Raw genomic sequence first — 21,111 nt, 5'->3', positions numbered from 1 at the left:
CATTGTACACCGAGAAATCTCCAGCATGAAACTTTGTAAACCTCTTTTGACATGCTTGATCAGTCACATCATCTTTTCCATACATTTCACAAATCTGTTTTGTCATTTTTTTACCTTTTGTCGTTAAGTTTTTACTGTTTTTCTATTCCATCTTCAATATTAAAATAGCTACACAAAAATTCACCAATTTTGATTTGTTTTAATGCATGCTGATATGATATCTGTCACAATATAATCGAACACGATTGTTTCAAATAACATTAAAGACAAGTGAATGCTACTAGATCCATCTTACAGGAAAAAAACAATGAGCAAATCTTTTGGCCCACCCAATACATGAACTCTTTAAAAATATACTGTGAATGGGACAAAAATTTTTAATAACAGGTGCAATGGGGTATACCCTCAAGGAGAATTTATCTATGTATAGCATCTTACAGCAATTTCTTGCTAGTAAAATAGAAATTATAGTAGTTCAGTTAGGTAAATTATGCTTGTTCAGGTGAAAATTATTCCTGGTATTTTCTTTTTCCCAATAGTCACTTCCACCACATGGAACCAAGGAACAATACAAAAATTTCAAAATTTCTTCTTCTGGGACTTTCAGAGGAACTAAAACTGCAACCCCTCATATTTGGACTTTTCCTCTCCATGTACCTGATCACTGTGTTTGGAAACCTGCTCATCATCCTGGCTGTCAGCTCAGACTCCCACCTCCACACCCCCATGTACTTCTTCCTCTCCAACCTGTCCTTTGTAGACATCTGCTTCATCTCCACCACCATCCCAAAGATGCTGTGGAACATCCAGATGCAGAGCCAAGTCATAACCTATGAAGGCTGCATCACCCAGATGTATTTTTACATTCTCTTTGCAGGATTAGATGACTTTCTCCTGGCTGTGATGGCCTATGATCGGTACGCGGCCATTTGCCACCCTTTGTACTACACAGTCGTCATGAACATCTGGTTCTGTGGATGTCTGGTTCTGGTGTCCTGGGTAATAAGTGCAACGTACTCATTGTTACACAGCTTAATGGTGTTGCATTTATCCTTCTGCTCAGACTTGGAAATACACCACTTTTTCTGTGAAACCAAACAGCTTGTCCAACTTGCCTGTTATGACACTTTCCTCAATAACACAATGCTGTGTTTTGGAGCTGTGATTATGGGTGGTGGTCCCCTGACTGGTATTATTTACTCTTACTCGAAGATAGTGTCCTCTATCCGTGGAATTTCATCAGCCCATGGAAAGTATAGAGCATTTTCAACCTGTGTGTCTCATCTCTCCATTGTCTCCTTATTTTATTTTTCTGGCTTAGGAGTGTACCTTAGCTCTGCTGCTACCCACAGTTCCCACTCAAGTGCAACAGGCTCGGTGATGTACACTGTGGTCACACCAATGCTGAACCCATTTATTTACAGTTTGAGAAATAAAGACATAAAAAGGGCTCTGAAAAGATTCTTTGGGATGGAAACTTTTAAAAAAGGGCCATTTTCTCTTGGGCTGAAGAAATATCCATGATACCCGGGCTGAAAGCCCCAGAGCCAGGTACTTTGACTCTTTGATTGTTTTGTGATTATAGCAATCGTTTCTTCAATTGACTGCTTGGTATTTACTTTTCTTTGATTTCAACTTCTCTATACAATAAAAAAAACCTCTTTATTAACTTTTCTGTTCTCTGTCATGTATAGTTTTTTTTAATTAATTAATTTGTTTATTTTATTTTTTAATTTTTATTTTTACTTTATTTTACTTTACAATACTGTATTGGTTTTGCCATACATTGACATGAATCCACCACGGGTGTACATGCCTTCCCAAACATGAAACCCCCCTCCCACCTCCCTCCCCATAACATCTCTCTGGGTCATCCCCGTGCACCAGCCCCAAGCATCCTGTAACCTGCATCGGACATAGACTGGTGATTCGTTTCTTACATGATAGTATACATGTTTCAATGCCATTCTCCCAAAGCATCCCACCCTCTCCCTCTCCCTCTCCGTCTCCCTCTCCCTCAGAGTCCAAAAGTCTGCTCTACACATCTGTGTCTCTTTTGCTGTCTCACATACAGGGTCATCATTGCCATCTTTCTAAATTCCATATATATGTGTTAGTATACTGTATTGGTGTTTTTCTTTCTGGCTTACTTCACTCTGTATAATCGGCTCCAGTTTCATCCATCTCATTAGAACTGATTCAAATGTATTCTTTTTAATTGCTGAGTAATACTCCATTGTGTATATGTACCACAGCTTTCTTATCCGTTCATCTGCTGATGGACATCTAGGTTATTTCCATGTCCTGGCTATTATAAACAGTGCTGTGATGAATATTGGGGTACATGCGTCTCTTTCAATTCTGGTTTCTTCAGTGTGTATGCTCAGCAGTGGGATTGCTGGGTCATAAGGCAGTTCTATTTCCAGTTTTTTAAGGAATCTCCACACTGTTCTCCATAGTGGCTGTACTAGTTTGCATTCCCACCAACAGTGTAGGAGGGTTCCCTTTATTTTGTCATTTTTTGACTCTCCAAAATTGACTTGAAAATGTGAAATATATGTAAATTGCCAATTTCTTAAGAATAAATTCTTCTGAGATAAAATACTTTACACTGAGTCATTTTTTTCCACTTTACTAAAAGTATAATCATGAGTGGTGCTACTTACATGGAAAAAAGAAAAAAAATCTTGACAACAAAAACAATTACATAATTCCATAGAAGAGACAAATATGAAACCAGTTTATCATTTTTAGTTTAGTATAACTTGGAACATCACTAAAATAATTACTCTATCTGAAAATGTATTCATAGACATTAGCAGAGAGTGTGTTTCATAACTGGTCATCTGATTTTACTCCCTCACAGTGTACAGTTCTCCATTTAGCTCAGTGTCCATGTTGCCTACAGGAGATACTGGCAAAACGGAGCATCAGATGTATGTCTCCAATTGTCTATCTGAAGCAAATTTCAATGAAGACTTTGACATTATAAGGTTTTGATTCAGAGAGGATTCTAAGCATGATGTAGCAAAACTTTATGTCAGATTATTACCATGCTAAATGGTTTTTCATGGTGTTGATTCATGAAAGGGTTTATTGTTGGGGTGAAGTAGTGTTTGGTTTAATTATATCTTTCTGTTTCAGCTTGAAGTTTTCCATTACTGCTTACAAATATGATTCCTTCCATTGCTCTAAATGAAGTATTTCCCCCATTCCAAGTTGTGTCATTTCCACAAAAAGAATAGTCAACAAATAATATGAAAGTGAAAGTCACTCAGTCATGTCCAACTCTTTGTGACTGTATAGTTCATGGAATTCTCCAGGCCAGAATACTGGATTGGGTAGCCTTTCCCTTCTCCAGGAGATCTTCCCAACCCAGGAATCAAACCCAGGTCTCCCTCATTGCAGGCGAATTCTTTACCAGCTGAGCCACAAGGGAAGTCCAAGAATACTAGAGTGGGCAGCTATCCCTTCTCCACCAAATCTTCCCAACCCAGGAATCAAACCAGGATCTCTGGCATTACAGGTGGATTCTTTACCAACATAGCTATCAGGGAAGTCCTAATAATACAAATATTATATATATATATATATATCTCCAAAGTGTGGCTCACTAGAGAGCTTAAACTCCTATCCAGTCCCGTGGTTCAGTCACAAGTCTTGTACAAACAGGTATATCCTTTTAAACTTTCTTGCTTACCTAACAGGAAACCTCAGTGGAATCCCTTTTTAACACAACCGTATGAAATAAACTTGAATAACAGGGAAATCATGAATGCTATTCAAATATCACAACAGTGGCCTAGGAGAAAAGCAGCATGTTATTATAACTTCCCTCAGTTCTTTTCACATTGCTTATTGTATCAGTTAGCTGTTGCTACATAGAAAATCATCCTAAAAGCAAATGGTCTAGTTTTTTAAGGAATCTCCACACTGTTCTCCATAGTGGCTGTACTAGTTTGTCTTTTTGACTCTGTGGGAGAGGGAGAGGGTGGGATGGTTTGGGAGCATGGCATTAAAACATGTATAATATCCTGTAAGAAATGAATCGCCAGTCTAGGTTCAATGCAGGATACAGGATGCTTGGGGCTGGTGCACTGGGATGACCCAGAGGGATGGTATGGGGATGGAGGTGGGAGGGGGGTTCAGGATTGGAAACACGTGTACACCCGTGGTGGATTCATGTTGATGTATGGCAAAACCAATACAGTATTGTAAAGTAAAATAAAGAAAAAGTAAAAGAAAATGGTCTAATACAATGGATTTATGATCAAATGGATTTCTATGACGGGATTTTATCTGAGTTCTGATTTGTCTCCTCATGGGTCTATTGTCAGCTGTTAGGCTCTATGTTGTGTTATAAAGGCTCATTCATGATGTTGTTTGCAGTTGTAATGCTTCTCTGTTTTGAACCACTTTATGTCAAATTCTTCCTTTTATATATGCAGGTTAGTTTAACAAGAAAAAAGTGGGTTTCTCAAATGTTAACTCTTTTATCTAAATTTCACCATTACTATATCCATGTGTTATTTTGTTTCTTCCTATTTAGAGGAGCTGGTGGTAGTTTAGTCAGTAAGTTGTGTTTTGTGACCCCATGGACTGTAGCCCACCAGGCTCCTCAGTCCATGGAATTTCTCAAGCAAGGATACTGCAGTGAGTTGTCATTTCCTCCTCCAAGGGGTCTTCCTGATCCACGGATCAAACCCAGGTCCCCTACACTCTTCACTGGCTGAGCCAATGGAGCTGACTACCACTAGAGCACTTAGAGGAGCTATCTCTCACCAGTTTTAGGTTTGACTCAACTACATGTGCTTAACTGCTATGCTAAACAATGTACCAATGAAATGTTTAATTCTTAACTAATTCATTAAAGTGTAATTACATATAATAAACTGCACATGTTTAAAATATACAATTTTCTGGATTTCAAAAAATAAAAACATTATTCAATTTGTGTATGATTTCAGAAAGTGCACAAGATGTTTTAATTCATTTTTAATGTTGTTAATAATACAATTTGCTTTTAGCCTCAGTTTTGCTTATTTCAGAAGAAATTGTGAGATGATTAATTCTAACTCACTTGAATGTTGTGAAAAAATGAATGAAATGTATAGAAATACTTTGCTGAGTCCACAATTTTCAAGTTTAGAAGTACATGAATGTATTGTATACACCTTTTTCTCAAACAGCCACACTCATCCATACATATACATGGACAGAGTCTCATTTGTAATCCCATCCATTGTTTTAGAAGAAAACTTGAGAGAGAGTTGGAAGGATAGTCATGAGAGCATAAATGCTTGAATTAACATAAATAGAATATAATGGGGAGGGAGGAGGGAGGGGGGTTCAGGATTGGGAACACGTGTACACCCGTGGCAGATTCACGTTGTTGTATTGTAAAACCAATACAATATTGTAAAGTAAAAAATGAATAAATAAATAAATAAAGCAAAAAATGAAACAAAAACATTTGCAACAAAGTGAAAAAAAAAGTTTAACAGGAAGATATAAAATAGAATGTGTTACCTTAATTTTGATAATGGTTTACTTTTTTTTAATCTTAAATTCTCCAAGATCTTAAAGTCAGAACTATATTTACATTTGTTGTTATTGTTTAGTCCCTAAATTGTGTCTGACTCTTGTGGCACTGTGGACTGTAGCCCTGTAGGCTCCTCTGTCCATGAGATTTTCCAGGCAAGAATACTGGAGACAGTTACCATTTCTTTCTCCAATATTTATATTGGGCAATGTGAAATTCCCTGTACCAGCTAATGGGGCAAAATTTCTCCAAACTGACTCTAGTTGTCTTATATTTAAAATAGGAATTCAACAGAGAATGCCTTTTAAGAGAGGCTCACTGACTGTATTGAAAAGCTTAAACTCAGAGCAGAGGGACAATATCTGATTGAACAAATATCTGTATTAGATTCATCTTGCTCCTGTAATAAATTACTACACCAGTAGTTTAGAATGAATGTCTATCTTGAAATTCTAGAAGGTCAGGAACCTGAAATGGGTCTCTTTGGCTAAAAATTGAAATGTTGGCAGGTCTTTGATCCTCATGGACACTCCAGAGGACAAGTATTCCCTTTCTTATTTTATTTACATTGGCCACCAGCATTCCTGGGCTCATGGTCCTTCCCCTATCTTCAAACCCAGGTGCATAGCATTTTTAACTGCCTATCTCACTGCATCTTTTTTCACACTTTTAAAGGGTTACTATGATTACATTAGTCCAACTTGGATAATCTGTGCTAATCTTATATCAAGATTAATTAACAATCATTGCATCTGCTATTGCAGTTTTTCTTGCAGTGCAAGCTAGGATATTTAAAAGTTCTTAGGAATATGATGAGGACATAGTTTTTGAGGATTTTATTCTGCCTGTGTTTTGTCACTTTGACTCTTTACAACCCAGTGAACTGTAAGCCAACAGGTTCTTCTGTCCATGGAACTGTCCAGGAAAGAATGTTGGAGTAGCTTGCCATTTCCTGCTCTAGGGGATCAACCCAGCCCAGGGACTGAAACTGCCTTTCTTGCTTTTGCATTGGCAGGCAGATCTTTTACCACAGGCACCACCCAGGAAGCCCCTTTATTCTGCCTACTGCAAAGTATTTTTCAGACAGAAATTATTTGATGTCACTCATTTATTTTGCATAAATAAAAAATCAAGTAAATTTATCACTATAAAGTAAGTGAAACTATTTTCTTTCAAAATTACCTACATGAAATATTTTTGGTAAAGACCTAAGACTACCAACACATGGGTCAAATTCATGACCACTGTCTTGCTGTTCAAATTGTGGTCCACAGACCAGGATCTGCAGCATCAATAACATTTAGCATCTTGATAGAAATGCAGAGATCCTGGGCTACCTGAATCAGACTTGTTGAATCATGATTTGAATTTGAACTACAACCTTTAGCAATTTGTGGAAATAGTGAATTAGAGACATGCTGGTCTAGAATAAATTTTCTCACCCTCTCACTGTTGACATTTGGGGCAGTATAATCATCTGTGTTGAATGCTGTCCTGCACAGATTTTCAGTGGCAGCCCTACAGACAAGCCAAATATCACCAGTTGTAAGATGGTCTTTAGTTAACAATCACTGTCTTAGAGTTTGAAAACTGGAAGCATCCTGAGAGAGTCCAGTCAAGATGCATTCTCTTACTTGTTTAAAACTTTGATCAGAACATTAAACCTGTCTGAACCTCTTTTGTACAATGGAGAATGAGGTGCATAAGAGGACAACATCACAGAATGAACTTCTATAAAATTAAAGCAGACTGTAATTTCCAAGGAAGGTAATAGTATATAAAAATATTTAAATATGTCTCATAATAACAAATATTTTGTAATGAGAGGCTAAATGATGGCTCTAACTTCTGGAACCAAGTATGAAATTTCTAATAGCTTTGGGAAAAGATTCAGGAATACAAGCAGTGTAGTGCCCAAAGTTTTATATGAAAGGACAATGTTATTCCACTTGTAAAAAGGGGATTAACAATTTTCTAGAGCTGTCTAGTCAATGATTGGTAGATTAGAGGGACCTAATCAAGAGAGAATTCACAGTCTTAAACTTTGAGAAAACTTTTTAACTCAGGCTGGGAAAATGTGCTGAGAGGTTTAGACCTCCAGATGCAGGAGAGTTCATGAAGAAGGAGAAATAAAATCTAAATTCATCCTGCTTGTAACCTGGTCTCCTAGGAGCAGAGAGTCAGCTGGAAATACTTCCTTGTGTCCAGACCTGTGTTCCACAGGGAAATCATGACATGAATGTGGGTTACAACAGAAAAGATACCTCATGAGAATACAAAGTGAGCTATAAAACTCTTCTGCTGCAATTCCCTCAGCCCGAGAAATCTTGGACTTCACAGGATGTGTTTCCTTTGGAGACCTAAGTCTGCTGATCTTCAAGTCTTTCCTGCTGTTTTGTGACACAGAGCTTCAGTCTCCAGTATCAACCCTCCAGGAGGCATTTGAATTTCCACACAGAGACCTTTCTCTCAGTTCCCATCCAGGTGAGTCTGAGAGCCCAGTAGCTATTGCAGGAGAGGACTGGTGCTGGTGTAAGTCATTGCAGTCATGTCCGACTCTTTGTGACCCCATGGACTGTAGCCCACCAGGCTTTTCTACCCATAGGATTTTCCAGGCAAGAATACTGGAGTGGGTTGCCGTCTCCTGCTCCAGGTGATCTTCCCAATCCGAGTATCAAACCCATGTTTTTTGTGTCTCCTGAGATGTTTTACCACTGCACCACCGGGGAAGCCCATGGGAGAGGACTAGAGAAAAGAAATCCTTGAACCTCTATCAAAGGTCACCTGTGAGCCAATCCAGTCTAGTTCAGATATCAAAGGTAATTGGCCAGAGAAGCAAATATTGGCCTCAGTAAGGCAGGCTCAGTGTTGACAATTCAATGATAAAAACATGTCCATTAAGAAGAGGGAATGGGAGGCATAAAATGCTCCCAGTAAAAGTGGAACATAAGTGCTGTGATATTACTAAATAACGAGTAGAAAAATAGCATATTAGTGGTTGAGTGACATACAGTGAAATAAGGGCATTTCATTTTATTTTAAGATAGACATTTCATTTTATTTTAAGATGGACATTTTAAGATGGACAGTTTCCATATTAATTAGAAAGATCCTAACCAAGGGATTTATGCAAATATATCCCTACAACACCATTTTTGGTAACATATGTATCCTAGTATCTCTTCTCTCTCTCTCTGGATACTCACATAACAAATGTGAAGATGGGCACACTAAAGAGATTTACTTTGCAATTATTTTGTTATCTGTGAGGTTGTATATATATTTTCATTTGTTAACCATTTGCTTTCTCCACGAAAATTTGTCTGTGGGAGCCCTTAGCTTTTGTATAGTATGGCTGGATTATAAGCATAAAAAATAATTTGAGGTTTTATTTTTTCACAAAATTATTGCCTGCAGTTTACTTATTTTATGTATTTATAGATATATGTATGGGGATATTTGAAATTCTAAACTATGTGTGCTTAAATTATTAATCATATGGTGTTCTTCCCATTGCTTTCAACTTTCAAAAATTTTTTCTGACTGAAATAACTGACCTATCACTTTATATTCTTCATGTCCAAAGCCTTGTTTTAAACAAGAATAATAATAAATGTTCTCATGCATAATTACTGTGAATAAATAAATTTATACACATATCTCTAATTTTATCTATTTTTCTGTATTATTCCATTCAGCCTTTGTGATTAAATGTGTTTCTTTTTTTTTTATATAGACAAGATTTATTTATACCATAAATATTTCAACAAATTCCACTTTCTACGATGAGTTCAATCTTCACAAAAGTAGGATGAACAGCACCTGTTTCCACTAGGATCCATAGAGCGTGAAAATCTTAATGATGACCACCAGAAAGGTCAGCACGGTTGATATCACAGATTTTTCAGTGTTCCAATACAAGTTCTACCCAAATCCATAAAGAAAGACATACGCATAGGAAACTACAAATTGAAAGCAAGTCTATTGAGATAAATATTGGACATCAATTGTATGAATCTTTAAGGCATAACTGCAGACATTCTTCAGACATTCTTCAAATTCATAGAATGACAACAAAGTATGGCTACGTACAATCCATTCGGTTTTATAAACCACTCATGAATAACCTCACAAGCCATTTGAAACCAGATGACAATTTCAAATAGCTTTGATCTACAAACAAGGCTGTAAGACAGAAAGTTAAAATCGAAATACATGAAGTAAATCCTCAATAGATATGAAAACATCCCATGGTAGTGAAGTCAATTAGCATTAGTTATTAGGGCTTTCATGCACAGACTCATCTCTGATCGATGTGATCCCAATTCATATTTGGCAAAAATACGAAAGCTGATCTTAACAGTCATATTATTTTTCTTTGTACCCCTAAAAAGAAAAATGAACATGAAAAACTAAATTAAGCGTGGAGGCTCACATTTCCCAATCGGTATACAAAGCAACAGCATGTCAAACTTTCTAATTCACATATGCATTTAAATGAAATTGGATGAAATACCCCTAAATAAACACATACTTCTATGCCCAATGTTTCACAAGGCAGAAAACGCTCAATGAATGAAACTGAGAGGGTAACAGCCAGGAAGGCCAGGGGTCTCCAAAGGGAGGAAATGGGGTGCAAGTGTCAGACAGTTGTTATCTGTCACTTCCGAGGCAGGAGGAAACAAGCTGTTATCTTTTTTCCCTTCTTGATACAAATTTAAAAGAGATTTTCTCTTACAATTCTGTGTTGCTATAATGACACCTGGTTCCGCCTGAACTTCACTTTTCTCATACTTTGAGCTGACCAAGGCATTTTTCTCATGGAAAGGTTTGCCTTAAGCTATGTGAATGTACTATGTATTTACCCTAGACTCTATCTTCAAGTAGGTTCTGCCTAAAGGCTCAGAACTGACTTGACAAACCAATATGCTTTACTCATACATGGCTCTCCTGATCTATGAATGAAGCTATCCATTTGCTCATATCAATCGTTTTATGGCCCAGGATGACTCACCTGGTGCCACGGTCATCTCCATATATCTTGTGGGTGAGGGGTCTGCTGCCATTCCTTTCTCTAATGAGTAGACTGCTAGTAGCTAGATAACATCCAGCCAAAGATGAGTAGGGGGCACTCTTTCTGCCCCCTTCTGATGTCTATGTCAGAAGCTTTCTCTCTTTATACTTTAATAAAACGTTGGGACACAAAAGCTCTGACTGATCAAGCCTCATCACTGGCCCCGGGTTGAATTCTTCCTCTAAGGAGCCCAAGAATTCAAGCATCTTTCATGGTTAGACAACAACCTTTCCAAACAATGGTCTTTTTAAAAAAAAATGATGATAAGTGATGAGTATGCATATGTCTACGAATGAAATGGGACCTATATGTCAAACCACATAAAAATATATCTTCCCTCAACATACATATAACACAACCAGGCCTTCACATGCATCGATTCTCCAACTATCAAGTCATACAAATATGGATGTAAAATATCACAATACATTCCAAAGTTTAAAAGTGATGGATATTGACTTTCGCCCGCTGGTGCTTCTTTTATGTCATCTCCATTATATTAGCTATGACAACGAATCATGTGCTGTGCGAAGTCACTTACATTGTGTCCAACTCCTTGGGATCATATGGACTAGGCCCCACCAGGCTCCTCTCTCCATGAGATTCTCTAGGCAAAGATACTGGAGGGGTTGCCATGCTCTCCTCAGGAGATCTTCCTGCCCCAGGGATGGAATCCATACCTCCCATGTCTCCTGCATGGGTATGTTCTGCATGTTCTTTACCACTAGAACCACCTGGGAAGCCCCAAGACACATGAACATCAGTGGATTTGGGGATCCAAGGGGCATATACAGAACCATTCCTCCAACAAAACTGAAGAATGACTTTAAAATCTCAAACAAAACATGAGTATATGTGTTCACAAACTTCATGGAGCAAGGGTTTCTTCGATCTGAAAACTGGCATCGATGAAGGACTGTGTGAAGAATACTTCAAAGTCTATTTGGCAAACACAGCCTACGTTGGCTATATTTAGTCCTCAGTTGAATGGAATGTCATGAGTACTGGTCATTTCAAATAAGTAGCGTATGACGCTGTTTACACTTATTGGGACGCGTGGTATACCACATTCACACATTTCAGTAGCATTGGTGCAAAAACGATACATTTCTCAGGGGAAGCTTCTACATGTACTCCTGGGATCAGAGCTCTAACTCATACACACATACTTTTCCTTTTAAAATGATCCTGCATGATAAGCAAACAAAACACTGGATGAACACCTAGACGGTGAGCTCTGTACTAAATGATTTTAAAGCCAGTAGATGGAATGAGCTGATGAGGAAGACTACAAACGAGTCATCTTCTTCAACTTGGTCAAACTGCTCATAGTCATACAAGTGAATGAAAAGTTGAGCCTGTTGTCATTAAATCCAGATGAAGTTCAAGGAAGCTGCGATGCTCACTGCCCGTGAAGGAGTCCACGTGGAATGAAGAAGTAGTGGGAAGTCTATTAGTAACCACCATGTCTTGGGTCCTCTGGATGACCTACTGTGGCCCACAGCCCTGCGCTCTGCTGGCTGGATGCCAATCGACGGGGACCCAGGAGCCCACGAAACGAGCATTCCCAGCTGCAATGGTGAGCCCTGAGAGCCCTGGCCCCGACGCCGCCATGTTCATCCCGCCCCTAAATGTGTTTCTAAAAGTTATATCATCTTTGGTCATCATGTAGAGAGCATTCTTCTTAATCTTTGGAATAAAAAGGTCAGCTTAATCTTCCATAGAGCTTTCCTGGTGATTGAGGAGGTAAAGATCTGCTCACAATGCAGGAGATCTGAGCTCAATCCGTGAGTTGGGAAGATCCCCTGGAGGAGGAAATGGCAATCCACTCCAGTATTCTTGCCTGAGAAATCCCATGAACAGAGGAGCCTGGCGGGCTACAGTCCATGGGGTTACAGAGTCAGACAAGACTGAGCGACTAACACTTCACTTCAATCTTCTGTAAATGTATTTGAATCCATGTATCTTCATATAAGAATAAATTATAACTGGACTATTCTTCTCTCCTCACATTTTAAAATCTGTTCTGCTATACTCTTTTATTTCCAAGTCTTGGACAATTTAATATTGAACTGTGGCCCATGTTAATGTCATTAAATTATTCCCATTTTATATCTTTACATAAGAGAACTGTAGACTTTCATTCAGTTTTGTTATATTCAATTATTTTGAAATCTTCATACTTAATTTCATTCTCATTGACATTTTCCCATAGGCTCTTGGTTTCTTTTAAAATTTCTCTTTCTGTGTTATGTATGCATATCTATTCATACACTTTTCTACAAATGCATGAACAGAGTCCAATGCATATCCAAAATGCTCTTTATGTTTCAGTACAGTCTTTTTCTACCTGTTTCCCATTTTCCTTATTTATCAATATGCACCAGGGACTTTCTTCCTATCCAGTACTAGTTTATTATTTTCAATAGCTGTTTAATAATTCATGGGAGGGGATGTGATATTTACACTACGAGTAATCTTCCATAATCTTTCCCCTTAAAGTGCTGTTGTATCATTGCTACAAAAATATTTGAGGTTGTTAAGTTCTAACTATTGTTCTGACTGGGAGCAGCTATGTTTCCAGAGAACACTGAGGAATGCTTGTACAAATGTCTGTCTGTCACACTGAGGAGGGATGGCTGGAGGCCAGGGATGCTCTAGACATCCTATAAGTCACAGGACAGATCCCACCACAGAGAACACCTGCTTGAGAATGTCAATAATGCTGAGATTGAGAAACTTTGGGTTAAAAAACTTCTATACTTGTAATATCTATACCATTCTTCAGAATGTTTTCCCAACATTGTAACACTGTAAATTTCTGTCAGCAGGAATAGATAGTACCTGTTTGCTCCCTGTTTCAAGGTACCACTGCAAACAGTGTGACAGCTCTCTAAGTGTTTTCCAAGGCTGTTGGGTGTGGAAAAGATTGTTGTTTTCTAAACTAGTACTGAGTTTGATCAGATTCACATATTTGATCACCATTCTAGTTTGCCTGTTATTATCCTATGAAGTGAAGTGAAGTGAAGTCGCTCAGTCGTGTCCGACTCTTTGCAACCCCATAGACTATAGCCTGTCAAGCTCCTTCGTCCATGGGATTTTCCAATATAGCAATATATTATATGTATATTGCGTGTGTGTGTCCTTAGTAGCTCAGTTGTGTCTGACTCTTGCAACCCCTGGACTGTAGCTAACCAGGCTCCTCTGTCCATGGAATTTTCCAGGCAAGAATCCTAGAGTTGGTTGCCATTTCCTACTCCAGGGGATGTGAAATATTTTATGGCCAAATATTTGTGTTTATGTATACATATACATTATATGTTTATTACTCTACCATTATCAGCCTTTCAAATAAGTTTTTAAAAGCTAGTGCTTTTCAGTTGGCATTTGGATGATGTTCTGGCCATACAAATACTTCACCTTTTATTTAATTAAATATGGTTTTCTTTTTACTTGTCAGTTTCTTGCCTTAATTAAAATTCCTTGCCCCACCTGTAGATTGTAATATGTAGCTTTCTAGATGTTTACCCAAAATTATTACTCTTACAGTGGATAGATAACCCCTGTGATTTTTTTGGTAATATGAATGAGGGAGGGGAATACTTCATTTTCTTCCAGGTATATATCCACTTTTACCAGCTTTTATTCAATAATCTAGCCTTGCCAAATAAATAGAAATATAATCTTACCATATATTCAGTGTACATCTATACTGAGATCTAATTCCTGATTCAGTCAACAAATAATAACTGAGCATCTACTATATGTCACTATTTCTAGGAACATTGTCTATTATATTCACTTATGTCTATAGCTTTGCCAATTTAATTACTAATCCATGTGACATCATTAAGTCATTCCAATTTTTCCATCTTTCAGTTAGTTTTTTAAATTGAAGTATATTTGATTTACAAAATTATATTCATTTTAGATGCATGACATAATGACAGCATTATTATAGATTATACACCATATAAAGTTTTTATAAAATGCTGGCTATATTCCCTGTGCTGTACAAAGTACCCTTGCAACTTAGTTATTTTATACATAGTAGTTTGTGCTTCTTAGTTCCATGCTTCTATCTTGACACTTCCCTCTTCCTTTTCCTCAATGGTGACAGACAAAGCAAATGTTAACCCTTATATGCAGAATCTAAAAAAAAAAAAGAAAAAGAAAAGAAAAGAATATACCCAACAGACTCACAGATGCAGAGAATGAAATACTGTTTTGGTTAGTTTTTGATGCTTCATTAAATTTTGTTTAATATAGTTGCTCTGAAACTAATCTATTTTACCTGGCTTTATTCTATCTGCCCTTCTTTTTATTTCATAATTTCACATTTACTTAAATGTTTTCCTGTGTAAGTACAGATATAGTCACCCACCTTTCTGAAAATAAGAAATGAAAAAATAGGTGAAGTGTCTAATGATTAGGATCTTACATTATAGCGGCAACATTAGGCGTGCTAAGTTGCTTTAGTCATGTCTGACTTTGTCATCCTGTGGATGGTAGCCTGCCAGGGTCCTCTGTCAATGGGATTCTCCAGGCAAGAATGCTGGAGTTAGTTGTCATTTCCTCCTCCAGGGGATCTTCTTGACCCAGGTATGGGACCTGCATCTCTTATGTCCTGCATTGGCAGGCAGGTTCTTTACCACTAACGTCACTTTATTTTTAGATGGCAACATCATAGTACAGTGAAATAAGCATGTGTGTGACAGTGTCCTCGGGCTTAAATCATTTGAAGAAAGTTATCCACAATAAGATAATGGATATTCAGGATGTGCTCAAGATTTACAGAGCAGGGTCTGGAAAAGTCTTTGCATTTTGGACAAAGACAGGAACCAGCATTAAAGTGTACCCATGGATTTATAAAAGAAAAATAAGACAAAATATTAAACCCACGAATAACAGACAAGCAATCGCCTATAGTCTATAAATTCATTGAATGCAAAAAAAAAGGGCTTTATTATTCTTTGTAAATCACATCAAGTTTGGTAACAATGATGAAAAACCTGGCCTCTGGACTCAGACACTTTGGGTTAAAATGCCAACTGTCTAGCTTTGAGACCCTGGGAAAATCATTTCACTGCTCTGTGCCTCAGTTTCGTATCATGGAAAACTAAGATAATAATGAAACTGCTTCGTAAAGTTATTGTGAAGATCAAGTGAAACAATCCATTTAATGCATTGATTCATGTTAAATATTCAGTTAAGTGTTAGCCATTTGTTGTTGTTAGCCATAAGTCGTGTCCAACTCTTTTGCCACCCCATGGACTGTAGCCTGCCAAGCCCCTCTGTCCAGGGGGATTTCCCAGGCAAGAATATTGGAATAGGTTGTCATTTCTTCCTCCAGAGGATATTCCTGACCCAGATATTGAACCTGAGTCTCCTGCATTGGCAGGCAGGTTCTTTACCACTGAGCCACCAGGGAAGACCTAAATGTTAGCCATTAATATCTTTTACAACATCATGCTCAATAGATATTTATTAAATAAATGAACAGTGAAACAGTGATATATTAAATTCATGTTTCAGGTTTATCTGTATTGGATCAATGTTATTTGAAGATATTTAATATGAAAAAATTTATTAAAAATGTTAATTTAAAACATGCTTACAAAAACAAACAAAAAAAGCAGTGCCCTATAAGAAAACTGAGACAGGGCTTGCTTCATTCCCTATCAGACTGTTCTCAGAGAGACAGTAGTCTTTTTTTTTTAATTATTCTTTTTATTTTATTTTTTTAATTTTAAAATCTTTAATTCTTACATGCATTCCCAAACATGAACCCCCTCCCACCTCCCTCCCATAACATCTCTCTGGGTCATCCCCATGCACCAGCCCCAAGCACGCTGTATCCTGCGTCAGACATAGACTGGCAATTCGATTCTTACATGATAGTATACATGTTAGAATGCCATTCTCCCAAATCATCCAACCCTCTCCCTCTCCCTCTGAGTCCAAAAGTCTGTTATACACATCTGTGTCTTTTTGCTGTCTTGCATACAGGGTCGTCATTGCCATCTTTCTAAATTCCATATATATGTGTTAGTATACTGTATTGGTGTTTTTCTTTCTGGCTTACTTCACTCTGTATAATCGGCTCCAGTTTCATCCATCTCATCAGAACTGATTCAAATGAATTCTTTTTAATGGCTGAGTAATACTCCATTGTGTATATGTACCACAGCTTTCTTGTCCATTCATCTGCTGATGGACATCTAGGTTGTTTCCATGTCCTGGCTATTATAAACAGTGCTGTGATGAACATTGGGGTACATGTGTCTCTTTCCATTCTGGTTTCCTCGGTGTATGCCCAGCAGTGGGATTGCTGGGTCATGGAAATAAAAGCAAAAATAAACAAATGGGATCTAATTAAAATTCAAAGCTTCTGCACAACAAAGGAAAATATAAGCAAGGTGAAAAGACAGCCTTCTGAATGGGAGAAAATAATAGCAAATGAAGCAACTGACAAACAACTAATCTCAAAAATATACAAGCAACTTATGCAGCTCAATTCCAGAAAAATAAACGACCCAATCAAAAAATGGGCCAAAGAACTAAATAGACATTTCTCCAAAGAAGACATACGGATGGCTAACAAACACATGAAAAGATGCTCAACATCACTCATTATTAGAGAAATGCAAATCAAAACCACAATGAGGTGCCACGTCACACCAGTCAGAATGGCTGTGATCCAAAATCTGCAAGCAATAAATGCTGGAGAGTGTGTGGAGAAAACGGAACCCTCCTACACTGTTGGTGGGAATGCAAACTAGTACAGCCACTATGGAGAACATTGCGAATAGAGACAGTAGTTTTGAAGCAGGATCTTATTTCCCTGTCCTTGTATTGAACTTAGCTGTTAGTCCACCAAGAAGTGAAAGTGAAAGTCACTCAGTCATGACTGACTCTATGGAATTCCCAGGCCAGAATACTGAAGTAGGTAGCCTTTCCCTTCTCCAGGGGACCTTCCCAACCCAGAAATCGAACCCAAGTCTCGCACAATGGAGGCAGATTCTTCACCAGCTGAGCCACAAGGGATGCTCAAGAATACTGGAGTGGGTAGCCTATCCCTTTTCCAGTAGATCTTCCCAACCCAGGGATCGAACGGGAGTCTCCTGCATTGCAGGTGGATTCTTTACCAACTAAGCTATTAGGAAGCCCTAGACCACCAAGGTTAGAAGCAAAGTTCCCTGATTCTTACCCTATTTGAAAGCAAAAATGTTTCAAGGAGGCAAAGACTGCAAAACAGGCACAAAGTTTATTATTAAGAGACACAGCACAATAAATGGAAGGATACCCAGAGAAGCAGCTTATTTATTTAAATAAGCGCAGAAATACACCCCAGAGAGGAGTGCTGGCGTCCTGAATGAGGAGCACAGTAAAAGGTGATTTAAAGCATATACATAGGACAGTCCTTTTGGGTCTTTGCTTACACTTGGCCAGTTAACTTTTTTCTTTTATCACACCTGATTGGTCCTAGGACCCTCACCAAGACGCATACACAACTTTTTGCTAAGATGGATCCCATCACAGACCTGTGGGTGCGTGTCCACACTTATTTTGGGATGGCACCCCTCCCTTCTTGACTCCCAAGGAGGTTCCCTGCACATGTGCAGACACGGAAGTCTTCCTTGACCTCAGGAGTGGGCACTTTATCTCTTTACTTCAGCAGAAATCAGCTTCTGCCTCTAGCTTTGTCCTTGGAGTATCTGGGTGAGAACAAAACTTCAATTTTGCTCCACTTGACCAACACCAGCTGTCCAGTCCAGGGGCGGGTCTCATCTATCTCCTACTTCAAGACCACAAAAAGAAAAAGTCTAAAAATATGGAAAAGTCTCAGGACAAATCTTATACTGCTTAATATAAGACATGCTAAACTCTTACTGTGTCTGTATATACCCTTTTGTGAACTGTTGATTTATTTCTTTTGCTTATTTTTTCTTGGATATTCAATCTGTATGGTGTTTCACATCATACACATATCACTGTCTATGTTATTGGAATAAAGGAAATTTTTCCTCTTGACATCAAGGAGATCTTACAGGGGCTGGAATTTTGCCAAACCGAAGAAGTTATTCTTCGTCACATTGTCTTAGAGAACCTTTGAGCTTACTAGATCATTTTCCGGCAATATCCATTTCATTTATTTTAGTCTCTCTTGTACTTAAATATGTATGTATATATGGCTGCCCTGCATCCTCCTTGCTGCATGCGGGCTTTTCCTAGATGTGGCACTGCTACTGTTCGTTGCGGTGCACTGGCTCCTCATCGTGGTGGCCTCTCCTGTTGCTGAGCATAGGTTCTAGGTGCACAGGCTTCAGTAGTTGTGATGAATGGGTTTAGGTGCCACGTGGCATATGGGATCTTCTGGGAGCAGTGACCAAACCTGTGTCCCTCAGGTTGGCAGACAGATTCTTAACCACTGGACCATCAGGGCAGGCCTCTCTCTTACTTTTTAATATGGGGAGGGAGGAGGGAGGGGGTTCAGGATGGGGAACACGTGTACACCTGTGGCGGATTCATGTTGATGTATGGCAAAACCAATACAATATTGTAAAGTAATTAACCTCCAATTAAAATAAATAAATGTATATTAAAAAAATAAATTAAATACATGGCAGAAAGACTCATACCTAAAAAGAACCCCTAGTTTATTGGTCCATGGAAAGCTTAGAAAGTGGAATTTCTGCGTACTATTTATACATTCATTTTTTTTAGGAGAAAGATAATCTGATTTGACCAGCCTCAATGTAATGACAAAGGCAGGTAGTTCTAGGTGAGAAGTGCATGGTAGTAACACAGCCCAGGAGGATTTGGTATGTGTCTGTGCCCTGTGGCTTGAGAGCAGTTCTTAAAGCAGAGGCACCTGGGCTTATGTATTAAGGTGACATAACACAGAGGTCAGAATGACGGATGGTATGGGGAGGGAGGTGGGAGGGGGGTTCAGGATTGGGAACACGTGTACACCCGTGGCAGATTCATGTTGATGTGTGGCAAAACCAATACAATCTTGTAAAGTAAAAAATAAATAAGTAAATAAAAGGAAGATGTCTTAAATACCTCAAAAAAAAAATTCAGTCAACAGATAGTATTAAGAAATTTGTTTGAATTCACAGAAAGCCTTGGCAACAAATTAATAAAATGCAAGAAAGAGCGTACAAAAGGGATTCTGTGTGGACTGAAGTGTCAGCTGTAGCAGGAAGCTACCTTGTTCCTCTGCATCCCTGACACCATCTCTAATCACTCCCCATCTTGCTCATCGCTCTGCCCCTGTGGCTTCCTTGTTTGCATTTGAACATGTGGAACAAATATCTTCTTCATGTCCACGGCAGTGGCCATTCCCTCTGCCAGACACACGCTCCTTCTGACATCATACTACATCATTCTCTTTCTTTCTTGAGGTACCTGCTGAATTATCACCTGTTTGCCAGCCTTATTTGAACACTCAGCACAAGGTAATATCTCCTACCAAGATATTGTTTTCAATACATGGATTTGTTTCCTTCATAGCATTTGTCACCATCTGACATACTTATTTGCATATCATTTTCACCATCATTGGATGGTGGGGTATTTATTTTTTGAGAGATAATTTTTATTTTTAATATAAATTTATTTATTTTAATTGGAGGTTAATTACTTTTACAATATTGTATGGGTATTTATTTTTAAGCACCCTATACTTATTGCCTATGTGTTCTTGGAACGTGGTTGGCACTTGAAATATGTTCCTCAAATACATGCAAGAATTTCTTCTTGCAATTGTAGCATATATGATCTTTTTGAGAATATGCTGAGAATGGGGCAAAATTTCCTATGCAGAGATGAAATGAGTGGGGCATAATCTTAAGAAGAACTTATCTATAACCAATTAAAATCAATTTATTGACGGCAAAATAAAAATTGTCCAGGTTCAGTAACATGGGTAATTCCCATTGGTGTGAAAATTATTCATGTTCTGTTCTGACACCTTTCTTAATAACTCAGTGATGTATTTTGCATCAGTGCTGCTGGCTGGTGATCCCCTTGTTAAGTTGGTATCCTCCATATATGCAATCTCTTCACCTCAGTGAAAGAATAAAGCATTTTCCACCTGTGCATCTCAGCTCTCAGTTGTCTCTTTATTTTATTGTTGGAGCTTAGGACTATACCTTAGTTCTGTGGCTACCCATGGCTCAAACTTCAGTGCAAAAGCCTCAGTGATGTACATAGGTGTCACACTCATGATGAGCCCATTTCTCTAGAGTTTAAGGAATAAAAACATAAATGAAGTTCAGAAGAGTCCCTATGTGATGACAAGAATAAAATGGACAGATATCCTGGGTGTGATGAAGTACTCTCAACTGCACAGTTCAAAGCCTTGGAACTGAAAATTGTGGTTCTTTGATCATTGTAGAATCAGCTTTGCTCTGTCCATTTACTTCCTGGGATTTTTTTAATTAAAATTCTTTATGCAGTGTCAGTAATTCATTTTTAATATAAATTT

General features: G+C 38.2%; 1 protein-coding gene and 1 long non-coding RNA gene across 2 annotated transcripts in view; one reads left to right on the top strand and one right to left on the bottom strand.

The window, feature by feature from the left end:
- LOC132659866 (uncharacterized) overlaps positions 1-21,111 on the bottom strand; it is a 995,695-nt gene that overhangs the window by 264,635 nt on the left and 709,949 nt on the right. The gene's annotated exons all lie outside the window — the stretch shown is intronic.
- LOC101112979 (olfactory receptor 7A17-like) lies at positions 529-1,524 on the top strand. The gene has a single exon (XM_004009228.3). The coding sequence runs from the start codon at positions 553-555 to the stop codon at positions 1,522-1,524; it is 972 nt and encodes a 323-aa protein (XP_004009277.3). The 5' UTR covers positions 529-552.

The sequence above is a fragment of the Ovis aries genome, chromosome 5 (genome assembly GCF_016772045.2).
Source record: "Ovis aries strain OAR_USU_Benz2616 breed Rambouillet chromosome 5, ARS-UI_Ramb_v3.0, whole genome shotgun sequence".
Classification (NCBI taxonomy): Eukaryota; Metazoa; Chordata; class Mammalia; order Artiodactyla; family Bovidae; genus Ovis; species Ovis aries.
The sequence above is the reverse complement of the archived record's forward strand: the minus strand, read 5'-3'. Positions and strand labels throughout refer to the sequence as shown.